This window comes from Gobius niger (genome assembly GCF_951799975.1).
Source record: "Gobius niger genome assembly, chromosome: 11".
Lineage (NCBI taxonomy): Eukaryota > Metazoa > Chordata > Actinopteri > Gobiiformes > Gobiidae > Gobius > Gobius niger.
Window position 1 is genome coordinate 26478203 of NC_136862.1, and position 14272 is coordinate 26492474.

A 14272-nucleotide genomic window follows, 5' to 3' on the forward strand; every position below is an offset into this window, starting at 1 on the left:
CTTGCCATTTTTATACACATCATTAGTGATAATAGCAATCAAAAGCAGAGAATGACATTTTGAGTCAAAGGCAAAAGTACCTTTCGGAGTTTTTCTGCGATACAAATCAGCCCCAGAGGATAGCTGCTTTGTTTCCAAAGGGTGGGGTGGGGGGGGCTTAAAGACGGGGTATTGTGGCCTAGTAAGGGTGAAGGAAGTCTGTTTCAATAAATCAATATTTACTTGAATGTTCTGAAACAGGTGATCGACCTCCAGATGTGGAAAATAACAACAAGCTAGCGGTTGGCATGTAGCATGAAGCTAACATTAGATTTATGGTTAGCAGTCCCCGCTACATGTTCAAATTTGGGCCAATTTGAATCACTTGGCTCTTCCAAATGTTTTTGTATCTCCATCTGTGCCCTGACGCAGAACACGCAAGTGGTCGAAACGCGTTGTTAAAGTGATGTTCCGGTAATATTAAAGGATTTTTATTGACGTCAGAGTGCCTCGGATCGGTGGAAGGTGAAAGTGTAGTTCAGGGATAGGCACGTTCTCTTAACGGAGGGCCAATTGTTTTCATATTAAAAAGACCGAAGGCCGAAGCCACAAATTTTAGGCCAAAGAAAAGCACTACACTGGAATAAATACCATCTTAAATGAGATAAATGACTTAAAATTGCTTGAATAAAGGTTCTTTGTGTTGAATTTGAGTCTGTTTGGACTAATCTAAGATAAAGATACAAATGCCAGTGGAACGAGCATAAAACCCACTTTGAAATCAGACAAATTAACTTTTACTTTTAAAAAGATTTGTTTTTCACTTAAAATTATACAATATAATCTGAATTAAGAGAATAATGACTTGTTCCATTGGCGAAAAGATGTTTTATCTGATCTAAGACCAGACCAAATCTACTCAGACTTTAGATTCAATCTCTTAATTCAAGTAGGTTTCTGTCATTTCTTCCTTAAAATTATTATTTGTCCAGTGCAATTTTTGCAAATGCCAGAGTTGTATTGACAGTATCTCTCCCATTTAACCCAAAATATATTAAAGTACTTTCTGATTTGTGTCATAATGTTTCTCAAAATCATCTTGAGGGCCAGAGGTTCGGTGCTGGGGGGCCGGATTTGGCGTTGCCTACCCCTGGTGTAGTTCTTTTACCTCTTGGCAACTTCGAACATGACCATTAGTGGGCCTTCCCAAAGATGCCGGCTGTATCTCTGTTGTCTGTGCTCTGTGATGGAAGAATAACCTTTGTAAGAGATTGGGAAACATATTCAGGATTGGTAGAAACGAAGAGAAAGCTTACAATTGGACATCCAAATGCCCGCAAAAGCATAAAGAACCGAGGAACCCCCATGTCACCAGAAGCAGCGCCACAATTTGCCACGCAGTAGTTTTTGGTAACTTTTTTGTATGTTTTTCCCATTTCCTCCCAGGACCGGAGCCTGTACCACCCGGTCAGTAACAGCTGCATCGACAGCAGCTCCACCGAGCGGCGAGTCTTCATGAACACGTGCGACCCCTCCTCTCAGAGCCAGCAGTGGATCTTCGAACGGACTAACGCCACTGTCCTGGACCACTTCAACCGAGAGGACCACAACTGAGGACCTGCCGCCACGGAAACAAAGTCTTCCACCAAATACAGGCCGCTAGCAGCCGACCGGTGCTATTGGGTGAGCGTCGGAGAATTAGGGCACCGAGGTTGTTCTTTCTACATCTTACTTAATCAACAAAAAAAACGTTTTCCAGGAGACTGAAGATAAACTTTTACCGCAACGATTCCTGGGATGATCCACAAACCAAACACAATGGAACAAAACCGAGACGGGCCGCAGTCGTGAAGCACAAGGTACTGTGGGCGGTTACGTGGATCATTTCGTCTCATGGTGTTGAACGCTAACTTGATTTCTCTGTCTGGTGTGTTTTCTCCAGGATGGGGCGAAGCAGCATGGCACACTGTACTGTATTAAAAGGATGGAATAGACTGAGACGCCGTGGATGCCAATGGTCTTGACTCTAAACCTTTGCCTTCAAACTCCTGTTCTGCTGCTGTTATCCTTCGCTCTCATTTATGGACTTTACTGTGGACTTCCGTAAATGAGACCCCTGCAAACACATGTAAATATCGGCTCAAACTATTTATTTTTGTATTTAAATGCTCTCTCTGTATTTTTCTACTGTTTAATAAAATGTGAATTATGGAGTCCAGTTTGGTCCTTGGCCCTGGGATTAGTTACTCAGAGATAACCTGTGTGATGAAGGTGAATAAGGGAAACATTTATGAGAAAGTTCTAACCTCTTAACCCCCACGTTAACTGAGTGCATTTTCTCCAGTTCGGCTTTACCCACATCTGTGTAGCGTCTCATTTGAAAGCTAAGACCAACAAAAGTGATCTAAACTGATCTTTTTCCTTGCATTGTCGCACTGTTTTGACTTCTTTTTTTTTTTTCATTGAATTGTTGGCGCTTTTTCCAGTGCTTTTTATCACTTTTTTCTTGCTCTTTTATCACTGATTTGCTGCTGTTTGGTGGCTTTTTAGTTATATTTTAAAGCCTGTTTTTCTATCCCTTTTTTAATCACTTTTTTGTTGCTCTTTTTTCACTGATTTGCTGCTGTTTTGTGGCTTTTTAGTTACATTTTAATGCCTGTTTTTCTATCCCTTTTTTAATCACTTTTTTGTTGCTCTTTCGTCAAGTGTTTGTTGCTCTTTTGTGAAATTTTTGCCACTTTTCCCATTGCATTTTTGTCTTTTTTGTGTTGCTTTTTTCACTGTTTTCAGCTTTTTTGGTCACAGTTTTGCCGGTTTTTCCATCGATTTTTTTGTCACTTGTTTGATGCTTTTTTGTCACGCTTTTATGTTTTTTTGTTGTGCTTTCATCCTGGTTTTTGACTCATTTTCGTTAGTTTGAGGTTTATCATGCCCCAAATCTTTCAGATTTGGGGCATGATAAACTGGAGAAAATGTGCTTGGTTCAGGTGAGAGTTAAGAGGTTTATTATTCACCAATCTGAAAAGGTTTAATAAAACAAGCAGGGCAAGTTTAAAACATTAAAACTAATATGTTAAGGGAGAAAACTTGCGTTGATTACTACTTGAAAAATCTATGTTTTAACCAGCCACGTCTTGCCTTAAAGGGACACTGCGCAACATTTGGACTATACTGTTGCCATTAGTGCAAAACATGCTCCTATTGATCAGCTCGACACAGAAAAATACTATCACTGCAGGGAATAATCAAAGAATGGATTTAGATGAGGACTCTATACTGAGTTTAGTCACATCTCCATGGAGACGAGCTGGAGACGTACCCACTCCCGGTAAAGTTACAGTCATGTCTTAGGTGAGATGAGCCGCTCACAGTAAAAACACATGTTTGTTTATACATTTATTAGGTATTTTTCCAATGATGAAATGATCCATCATATAATAAATGCTAGTATTTAAAAAAAATGTCAAAGTAAAATTCTACGCGGTGTGCCTTTAAAGGAACAGGCCACCGTTTTTACACACTGACATATTTTCTTACCTGAGCATAGACAAATTGATGCGTACCTGTCTGGTCTTTGCACGTGCGCTCAGTCACGCAAAAAGACCAAAGATGTTGTTAGCATTTGGCTCTTCCACGGGCACGTACAAAGACCAGAGAGGTACGCATCAACTCGTCTAAGCTCAGGCATGAACACATCACAGTGTGGAAAAACGGTGGCCTGTTCCTTTAAAAAAGCACAAAAGAACGAAACAACAACGATGTAACCGACCTGACCTGGGGAAGCGCGACCCCCGTTGTTGTGGCAACGTTGGACCAAGCAACATCGAAAAGGACTTTATTTTTCTCACACACATTCGCAAACCATTCAGCCGGTCTGCTCTTTCCCTGTGCCCCCTGAATGCAGCAGTCCGTCTCTCCTCTTCACTCCCCTCTTGCTGCTGCGTCTGTGAAATATTATTTGAAATCTGAGAAATCCGGGGTCAAGCGAACTCATCGGAGCAGGGACCGCGACCGTTCGCAACGAAAAGTTCATCTCCCTCCAATCCGTACAGCTTTATTGACACTCTGAGTCCAATTCAATACTCCTTGAATTGGTATTAGCCGTACTGGGGATGGCGAGGTCATATAAACATACACATTCACTTCTATTGGACCCAGGCTTAAAGCATCACCGATACACAAATGTTACTGCTGCCGGGGTCAGGTCTGTTGGAATTTGGAAGTGGATTAAGAAAAATAAGAGTCAAGTTTGAAAAGTCAATTGAGAGAGGCAGAGGTGGGAAAATGTGGACGCTATACAAATAAGGAATCCAAGGTGCCATCTTAAGGGTTTTGTTTAGCATCAGAGGTGGGCGTCTATTATGGTGCTAGGAAACGGATGAGCAGATGTGGTCGTCCGAGAAGAATGATGATGAACGAGAGCTGCAAAGAAAGAAAGAACTTGAAAAGTGTACTGTCCTTGTTTGCTGAAGCGTATTTATATTTCACAATGGCATACTGAACAGTACTTCATAGAGCAAACCTTGTGGAACACAGAAATGATTAAAAAACAACAACACACATAATAGCTACTATTCAGTGGGTAAGCAGGTAAACAGTGCAATATAAATAACTAGCCCACAGTCACAGGAACAGTGGGCTTTGTCTAAGATAGACAACATTTAGCCCCAATCAAAGGTAATACAATACGATATTATATACTTTATTATTCCCGAAAGAAATTCAGTTCATCAGCTGAACAAACAAGTCACACATAAAAACATCAGATTAAAAAAATAAATAAAAACGAGAAAAACTTCAATAAATAGGACAGTGCAGAGAATAAATATTAAAGTGCTGTAAAGCCATCGTTCCCATTTAATAAACACACTTCCTTCAGAATTCAACAGTTCAGTGGCAGAGGGGACAAAAGAGTTGGAAAAACTATTAGTTTTCCGAAAAGGTTCATTTAAACGAAGTTTGTCTTCTATCTTTCACAGACAAACCCTTGAACCAGCAAATAAATGCTGCAGCAGTAAACGTTTGAGAGGACCCTGTGACCCCGGTGAATACTCGATTCTGATTGGCTGGTGGGCGCTAACAGGCGTGCATTATTTCTGTATAACCGCACATGTAGTCCAGTAGTTAAATCACTGGGATGTCACTCCTCTGCAGGCGTCGCCATAGCAACGGAGCGATCAGATAAACACTTAATTAGCTAATGTTAGGTGACAAGTCGGCTGACTCTGCGAGTGACTGACAAGAACGAATAAGATGGATTTTTTTCCTTCATTTAAACATTTTTGGGCCAAAACAAAACTTTTGATGAATGGGAAGTAGAGGAGAGCAAGCAGGCTGTGTTTAAATGGGCTTAATTAAGTTAAAGAAATAGGATAATAATTTGTTAGCCTACGTCTGCCCTACTCGCTATGGTATTTTTCCTATTTCAATTGCTTTTTTTTGGTGATTTATTTAAATGTTCACTGTTCTGCTTTCCATTTCTCTTGCAGACGGTTAAGGCACTATTCATTATTTTCAGACCTACATTAAATGACCCCTGCACTTCAGCATATTTGGATGGATAAATAAAGTCTAACATAAGAGTTTCAGTTCATGGGACCAAGGTATAAGCGACTCGACCCTTTCCAGGAACAATTGAGCTTCAGGTATACTAGCTCGCTAGCTTCAGGTTAAACAGTGTAAAAGTGAATTAACTGCAGCCCAGGAGCCTCATACTAGCAGTGTTTACTTCCATGGAAAAGTGCAGGGTTAGTCCTGTTGTGTTGTGGTTCTGGCGATGCAGCCTGTGCTTATGTTGTTTCGTTGAGCCTGACGAAGATTCTGGTAGCAGCGAGACAATGGCTCATTCTGACGAGCATTCAAGACCGGCTAAAAGCCCACAGAAAACAGAAAACAGCAATATGCTTTTAAGATTCCTCAGCCCAGCACAATAAAGGCTTCCTTTGAGTCTTAGTTCCCCAAACGCCAAAGAGCACCTTCCCCCCCAAAAATAATTTTGTCACTGACTTTCTGGACCCTTTGTCTAGTTTTTTCTGTACCACATAAAATAGCATTTGTTTTTAAAAAGTTGCGTTTGTGGGACCATGGTATAAGCGGATTAAGGAGCCATGCGTTAGACAGTTTTAATGCACGACGTGGAGTCAAGGTGTTCCTCCGTGAATTAGAATTGTCCAATGCACATCTCCTCATTGTTAATCCTTAGTTATGCACTAATGCTTTGTTTTTCAGCCCACTTGGCCACTTTTCTATCTGTCTTCTTTGGACTCTACCAACCAAATTGGACTCTACCAACTTGAACCAGCTCTGAGGGGTGGTCAATGTCAAATGGTATCTTCCAACTACAGACCAAAAAAAGGACAGTATCATGCGTCTGATTAGAATACGTCACTCTTTATTTGATGTATTATTTATCAAAAAGGCCCCATATATAAGCAAACTGTTGCTTCAAGGGTGTCCCATTTATGAATATGCAATACTTCATGAATGAATGTAAATGTTTTTACTGTATATTCATAATAAAACGAAACGAAACGAAACGAAATGATAAATAATGTCTAATGTCTCAATGATATCTGCCTTTGGAAAAGAAGAAGCCGTAACCCGCTGTAGCAGAAACATTGCAGCAGCAGTAGCTCAGTCTGTACATGATGATTCTTGGTCCATGAGTCTTATCTCAGACTAAGGTCAGAAAGTGAGTGACACATCATTACATGTTATCACCAAAAGGTCATGGGGAGAAATGGGAAGTGATCTCTGTCAGACTCCCAACGGTTTCAAATGCGGCCCCTCCCCCGCGAGAGGCCGTATTTGAGTAATTACTACTAACCTGTTCCTCCCCAGGGGCTCAGGGCTATAAACGGCCTCTGCCATGCTCTAATGGAGGATTAGACATAGTCACAGCAGTACAACAGTGGTACTACCTCACAGGAGATCAAGTGAATACTTTATCCATAGAACCAGCTTAACTCCCCCAATGACCACGAATCCCTTTTCTAAGTAGACAAACTACTGCAAATAATTTACATTTATTTCAATTGTGAAAGGCCATGATTCTCCACTGGAAAAAGGTGGCTTCCCCTCTTCAGGTCAGTGGAGAGTCCTTGCCTCAAGTGGAGGAGTTCAAGTATCTCGGGGTCCTTGTTTACAAGTGGGGGGCAGATGGATGCGGTCGCTGTATCGGTCTGTCGTGGTGAAGAGGGAGCTGAGTCGGGGGCAAAGCTCTCGATTTACCGATCGATCTACGTTCCCACCCTCACCTATGGTCATGAGATTTGGGTAATGACCAAAAGGACAAGCGGTCAAAATGTGTTTCCGTCGCAGGGTGTCTGGCTGCACCCTTTCAGATCGTGTGAGGAGTAGAGTCGCTGCCCCTTCACGTCGAAAGGAGCCAGCTGAGGTGGCTTGGGCATCTGTTTCGGATGCCTCCTGGTCGCCTCGGGGTCCCCCCAGAACAGCTGGAGGAGGTGTGTGCGGATCGAGAAGACTGAGCATCTCTGCTGAGACTGCTGCCTCTATGACCCAGCCCCGGATAAAACAGAAGAAAATGGATGGATGGATCAATTGTGAATAACACATTATATGAGAGTAGGTTTAAAGCAGTACTAAGTAACGTGTTTACCTTAATAAATCCTTTTCGTAGTCCCTGTGGGGGTAATACAAGTGTTTTTGGGATGATTGGAGGGTCTTTCATCTCCCCCGGTGTCTCTGGCCAGAAAACCATGTTTGCAACTTGACTGCCACCGGACCGGAGCAAGCAATACACACAAATGGAATCACGAAGAAGAAGCTAACATGGTAACAGGCAAAGCTAACTGCGGGCGAACATCACTTTAAACAGTATTTACAGCTAAGCTTGAGTGAAAAAAAATATTTCCATTGTATAATTGGATGTACAATATCCCTCTCTCCCTTCGCCTTTCCTGTCAGCGTAATATTTGCTCTGCAAGACAATTAAAAAGCTAAAAAAAATCGTAACTTGCTATGACACCTGCAGTTGCGCTTATGGCCTCTAGGGGCAAGAGTTACTTAGTACTGCTTTAACAAAACAATACTCGGAACCCACTGTGAAGCCCAGTGTGGGTCCAGTATAGTACAATGTAAAACAACAAGTTTTACCCAAATCTTAAAGCTTCTCGACAAAACTGATTGGAATTTTCCTCGTGTAGTCATCACTTTTTTGTTTACATCTCATTTCTGTCACAATTTTTTTCAAGAAGCTTTTTGATTTGGGTAAAGTCGAACTGGAGAAAGAGTGCTTGGTTAAGGCGGGGGTTAAGAGGCTATTAAAATGAGGCTGTAAGAGACCCGGGCTTGAATCCAAACCCACGTGTTTTGGGGAAATAAACCAGACACATTTTCAAATAGCATTGGGTCACTTGTCGAAAACAGCACACCTCATAAACAGTTGCTCCACACACAAGTGTAGCCTTCAGCCACCATTCCGATTGAAATCAAGATTTAGATCACGTCCACCTAACTCTTGTAGAACACCTTTCCATTGCCCCATCTCTGTTTCAGATTCGTATATTGTTGTATTGGCAAACTCAAAGCACCTTTTGACTCGCACTGATCTATTCTGAGCCAGTTCTTCACACTCGTTCCATATACGGCAGAGAACAATCCTTTGTTTTCGATAGGGTCCCTGGTGTTATAATTATCCTCGTCTGTTGATCTGAGCCGATCGAGAGTCAGCCACCTGCGCCTCACCCACACGCACTAGGCATCTGCCACAAACCGACAAATCAAAGAACTTCCCATTTCCTGTTCGGGGACGCACAAGACGAGAGGAGAAGAAGAGAATGGGGCTGCAGCTGGAGAGTGTTTGTGATGAACTCCGACTGAACTGAAGTGAGCTGGATATTTTTGGAGTTATCAGAAAGAATAAATAGAACTCTGTGACGTTATGATGCCAAAGTTTTGTAAAAGGGGATCTGCAGAAATTAAGCACTGGCAAAAAGAAAAGCGATACAGTTTGGCTTCATGTTTTATAGTTTCTATTTCACTGTTTTTGGCAACGCAATCTCCAAAAGGAAATTACATCAATTTGAGCTTGAGTAAATATAAAAAGTAGAGGTCAACCGATATGAGTTTTTCTAAGGCCCATGCTGATTTTGGGGGATTTTTAGTGACTGATGCCGATATGCCTCGGCCGATATTTTTGATCAATATTTTTTGGGCGATTTTTCCAAATGTCTGGTCTATAACCCTGTAAAAACATAAATACTTAGCCACTCCGGCACTGGCCGATTTTATTTTATTACTTAAGGTGATTCAATCATAGTTTCTGGCCCAGCTTTGATTAGTTGCCGTTAGCATTAGCATGCCGCTGTTAGCATTAGCATACTGCCGTTAGTATTAGCATACAGTTGCTAGCCACGGCATTTTGCGCGGCAATCACAAATACAATTGGGGAGGTTAAAACTAACTCAGCGCTTGAATTCTTCAAAATGACATACAGCACGTCCATATTGACTGAAGTTTAGTGAAATTTCTTGCAAACAAACTTGTAGCTAACCTATTTTCATTCCCTGTGGCCTAGGGAGTTGTGGGAGGACTTGATTTAAAGCCCTGACTGAGCAAAAAACAGGAAGTGTCTTTCACTTTCTATCCCAACGATATCGGCGCAAGATGGGCCGATAGCCAATGTTGTAAAAGCCAGCCGATATATCGGTCGACCCCTTATGAAAATATACTGAAAATATTAATATTGTGATCTGTCATTGTGGACAGTCAGGCCTGTAAAGTCAACAACCATTTTTTTTTTTTTAAGTTTTGGTGAACAAAGTAATTAGCTTTGATTCATTACTGTGGCTTAGATTCAATACGCTTCTGCAACGTCAAAAGCAATGTCCGGTGTTGCATTCATTTTTCACCAAGATATTATATTTATGATGGGAGAGTGTGACCACTATGCCAAGCCTTCTCCAGCACAACCCAAAGATTCTCAATGGAGTTAAGATCTGGACTCTGTGGCGGCCGATCCATGCATGAAAGTGATCTATCGTGCAAACTATTCTTTGACAACGTGAGCCCGGTGACTCCTGGCGTTTTCATCTTGGAATATCTCAGCGTTCTTGTGGACTGGGGAGCTCATTTTCCCGAGATGTGATGTCAGTGTCCCCAGATGGTTTGCGTTCATGTGGTTTTTATGTCGGAAAGTGGGGCTCTTGATGACACCGAATAGAAGCGGTCTTTTATCACCCATTAGCGTTGAACAGAGCTAATTTCAATTATATAAAATGACATGTAAATTTTCTTTTAGCTAGCATTAATGTCGGGCTTTTTTCTCGCAGTCAGTGTAGAAGAAATCCATTGATGGAACAAACTGGATGTTCAGGTCGTCAGCTGATCTCATTCTAATGTTGCTGAACCAAGACTTGAGCAACTGCAGCAGTTCCAGGTGGGGACTTTTTGGGGGGTTCAGGCAGTGTATATTATGTATATTAATGTGTTTGCATGTCCTGCCTGTATTACCGTGGCAGAGTCTCATTTAAGGATACAATTTGAATATAGTTGTAATTAGCCTACTTGCCGAGAATAACAAAACGGATGATCCAAGCACCGTACCTCTGTGAGAATCTGTATGATTTAAAATCTCCAAAGCCAAAAAAAAGAAGTTTCAAAGTGAGCTCCGCGCCCCTGAGAAGGCGGTTGCTCAAGAAATGGCAGAGCTTCACTTGTAAAACAAAGAGAGCTCGCCCACACAGTCTGACTTCTTTTCATTTATTTATTCTTTTTCTATCACGCAAACCATCATCAACAAAGAGAATGTTGTTTTTATTGCAGTGATGAATAGCTATAGACTAAAAATCCTAAATTTCCCAAGATGCTGCTGGCGTGGGCATGTGAGGCAGGGCACCTCCAAATCGATGGTGATAAGTGCGCGTCAACCGTTCCTCGCAGCCCTAATGCATCGTGTGTGAGAGGCGGTTCGGAGCCTTCTCCGTTTGTCGGCTCGAGAGGTAACATTTTTCAGCCCTGACTCCTGCTGCGGTCATGGACATTTGTCACTGGCTTATTTGAATCAGGTGCAGCCCAAACGCAACAGAAGCAGGATTTATTGTCTGTGGGAGCCGGGCTGTGCTGCCGAGTGTCACGACAGATTCACTCCTGCATTGTGAACCGCAGCAGAGAAATCGAGCTGTGATATTAGAGTAATGTTTGCAATGTTGTGTATTGTATTCCTGCTGCTATTTAATCTGCCAGTTTAAGGACTTACTCAGTGCTCACTTGATGGTTGCTTTTATTTTAAAATTGTGGATGGCACTCTCTCAGACGGGGACTAGAGAAAGGGTTCCTAAATACTTGGCTTGTTTTCCTTAATACGATACGGATCATTCCTAGCCTGACCACCTGCTTGATTGAACATCATGCACCAATACCAGTATCAGGTATTGGACAGATACCACATGCTTGACTCATACTCATATTCATGAATATGGTCCCGATTTAAAGCCGTACTTTCCCCAACAAAATCATTGCATGCTGCAAAGAGTATCTCTCCTTCAGTGGCTGCTATGGGCATAAAAAGAGAGAAACTCATGATGTGGACCCCATCCTCCCCTGACCTCAACCTAGAGATTAGATCAGGCACAAAAAATTCAGCCCGACCCGACCCGAGCCCGCGGGCATAAAGCCCGACCCGGCAAATTATCGTAAAATGTAGACCCGAGCCCGAAATAAACCCGACGTTATTTTTTCATTTTATTGCTGCCAGAAGCGCTGCGCCTCGCGGCGGGGGTGAGGGAGGGTGGGAAGGGCTCGCGCACACATGCATCGCAGCTCTGCCCAAAAGGTATGCAGAAGACCAGACCGGACAGCCCGTGCGTGGAGTGCTGCAGAGTCAGACCTGACTGAAGCGCGCAATCATATTTGTGAGATTGATGCTGCGGGCGGGGGCGGGGCCACGTTCACGTGTGCACTACATGCTCTGCTCGCGCTGCTTAATAACAGTTGTTACTAAAGTTTATGTCTTTCCACCAGAGTTGTAAACTATTTGTCCATTTTAAAGAAGGTTATGATCAGATTTCGTATTAATGAAACTAAAAAGGTGATGCGTGTATCTTATTCGAGATAAAAAAATAAAATAAAAAACCCGACCCGACCCGAACCCGACTCTCATGCATGATATCTCGAGCTCGGGCCTAAAATCTAACCTCTACCTCAACCCTGTTGAGAACCTTTGGAGCCTCGACAAAAAAAACATCTATGAGGGCAGTTCACATCCAAACAGCAGCTCTGGGAGGCTATTCTGGCATCCTGCAAAGAAATAAAAAAACTCACAAGTTTAATGGTTGAAAAAGCGTTTGATTTCAGTAAAGTAATGACCTCCTAATGCTGCAAATTCAACAAATGACCATTTTTTAGTTCTTTACAACCTATAAAATGTATTGAAATGCTGCTTAGCATAATAATTCTTAACAGTACATTTTGAGTTGTTATATATTTATTATACGGCTCTTCACAATGCAAGTAGAACGCTCCATTGACTTGGATGGGATTTTCCAACGTTCTACCAGTGATTATTTTCTGCTGAAGGACCTCTGAAAAAATAATGACCGCTGCCAATGGCAACGGAGTTCGTGCTTGTAATACAGGTCTTTCATATCACTCTGCAAGTAGTAGTAGAGGACACTATCTCTGTCCCCCTCCCTGCGAGAGAAGTTGGGGGAATCGCTCGTGAAGTTAACAGGAGTCCGACTTTACTAAAGTTGCTGGAAGTAGCGACTTTAGTAAATAATACTTTTTTAGCAGTAGGTGCGGCATTTTTGGCTAATGAGTCTGAGAAATAAGTAGGTTCAGTAACTCTCCGTTGAGTTGAAGTCGTGACGTCACACTTAACAAACGTATAGCCCTGTAACACTGCCTGGAACAAATGTTGCCAAGCAACCCGCAAACTTTTGGGAAGTATTTGCCATCATTAAATAAACCTTTTAGTCTTCATAAAGTGCATGAAGTGTATTTATTTTTTGAGTGTGTTCAGTTGGCAAATAGCTGTATAATAAATGGGATAATGTAGAGAATGCTGGTAATTGTTGGGATAGTAAGTACCGACAGGGCGAACCGGACCCCAACGCGAAGCATATAATATGCATACAATAAATATAATATATATCCCTTACATATACTATATTTATTTTTGGAAAAAATACTGTTATCATTGGAAATATGTTTCAATCACATTCAAATCCTTTAACAGTTAGACTTATGCTGACTATCATTTTCGTTGACAATTTAGACGATCTGAGAAAAATATCATTTGCATAATAATTTGGAATGCAGTGTTTGTATTGCTGTCATTTTGTGGATTAAAAATATAAATGGCTCAAATAAACTGCTACTACTACTAAACGGCCCATGACAGAAATTGGTCAACTTGTTGTATAAATTACAACATCAATCATCCGCCTTTCCAAAACATACACTTTTATAAACACACTGTTACTTTTATCCCATCTCAGTTTTGAACCTGAAACAATATATTTTGATCCATTTATTTTAGAAATTAAAGAAAAAATTCTACAAACTGAATATGAAATACTCAAGCTGACGATGTGGCTAGGTGGCGTATCCAAATCTGCAGATATTTGCACTGGCTACCTTGAAGACAATGCGTTTTAAAGAACAAATTACATAACCAATTTCACTTTGATGTAGAGCTTGAAAGCGTATTGAAACAACAAAGTACCTACTCGGTTTTACAGCTGACACTTTGCACAAACTGCTACAAAGCCAGTGAGATGTGTAATTCAGAGGAGTCATATTAATATTTGAATGGAACATCTTCAGCATCGGTAAACACAGACACAGAGATTATTAGGAGTCTGTCATCTGTAAAAACACATTTATCTCCCATCACAAACAGAGGTGTGGTTCAGTGAGTGAGGAGACGGGATCATGTTGGAGGAGAATTTGGTAAAGTGTTTGTTTTTTCCACAGTGACATTAGTAGGAGACAACTGGAAAATGAACGCTTCAAAAACCAACGATTGTAACGTACTTCAAATAGGAAGTTATCATAAGGGCAACTACACACTGTCATAAAACTCAAAACATAAATAAACATAGCCACGATACCGAATATGCACCTAATGATCAGTGGTGGTGCTAGAGGGGGTCATGGAGTGCACTTTCACTTGATGGAAGCTCAAAGGTAGTAGACTGAAGCAAAAAGCTTATAATTGCCTTCCCCCTTGTTCATGTGAATTAAATTACATTTGCATTTCATAATCTTACAGTTAAAGGAATAGGCCACCGTTTTTACATACTAAAATATGTTCTTACCTCACTTTAGA

At 41.5% G+C, this 14272-nt stretch overlaps 1 protein-coding gene across 1 annotated transcript in view; it reads left to right on the forward strand.

The window, feature by feature from the left end:
* LOC306970117 (polypeptide N-acetylgalactosaminyltransferase 10-like) overlaps window positions 1-2159 on the forward strand; it is a 72610-nt gene extending 70451 nt beyond the window's left edge. Inside the window, exons 12-14 of the mRNA XM_079565977.1 lie at window positions 1426-1662; window positions 1739-1838; window positions 1922-2159. Of these exons, the coding sequence (XP_079422103.1) occupies window positions 1426-1593 (168 nt within the window). The 3' untranslated portion in view covers window positions 1594-1662; window positions 1739-1838; window positions 1922-2159. The remainder of the gene's footprint in view (window positions 1-1425; window positions 1663-1738; window positions 1839-1921) is intronic.
* Window positions 2160-14272: the final 12113 nt, after the last annotated feature.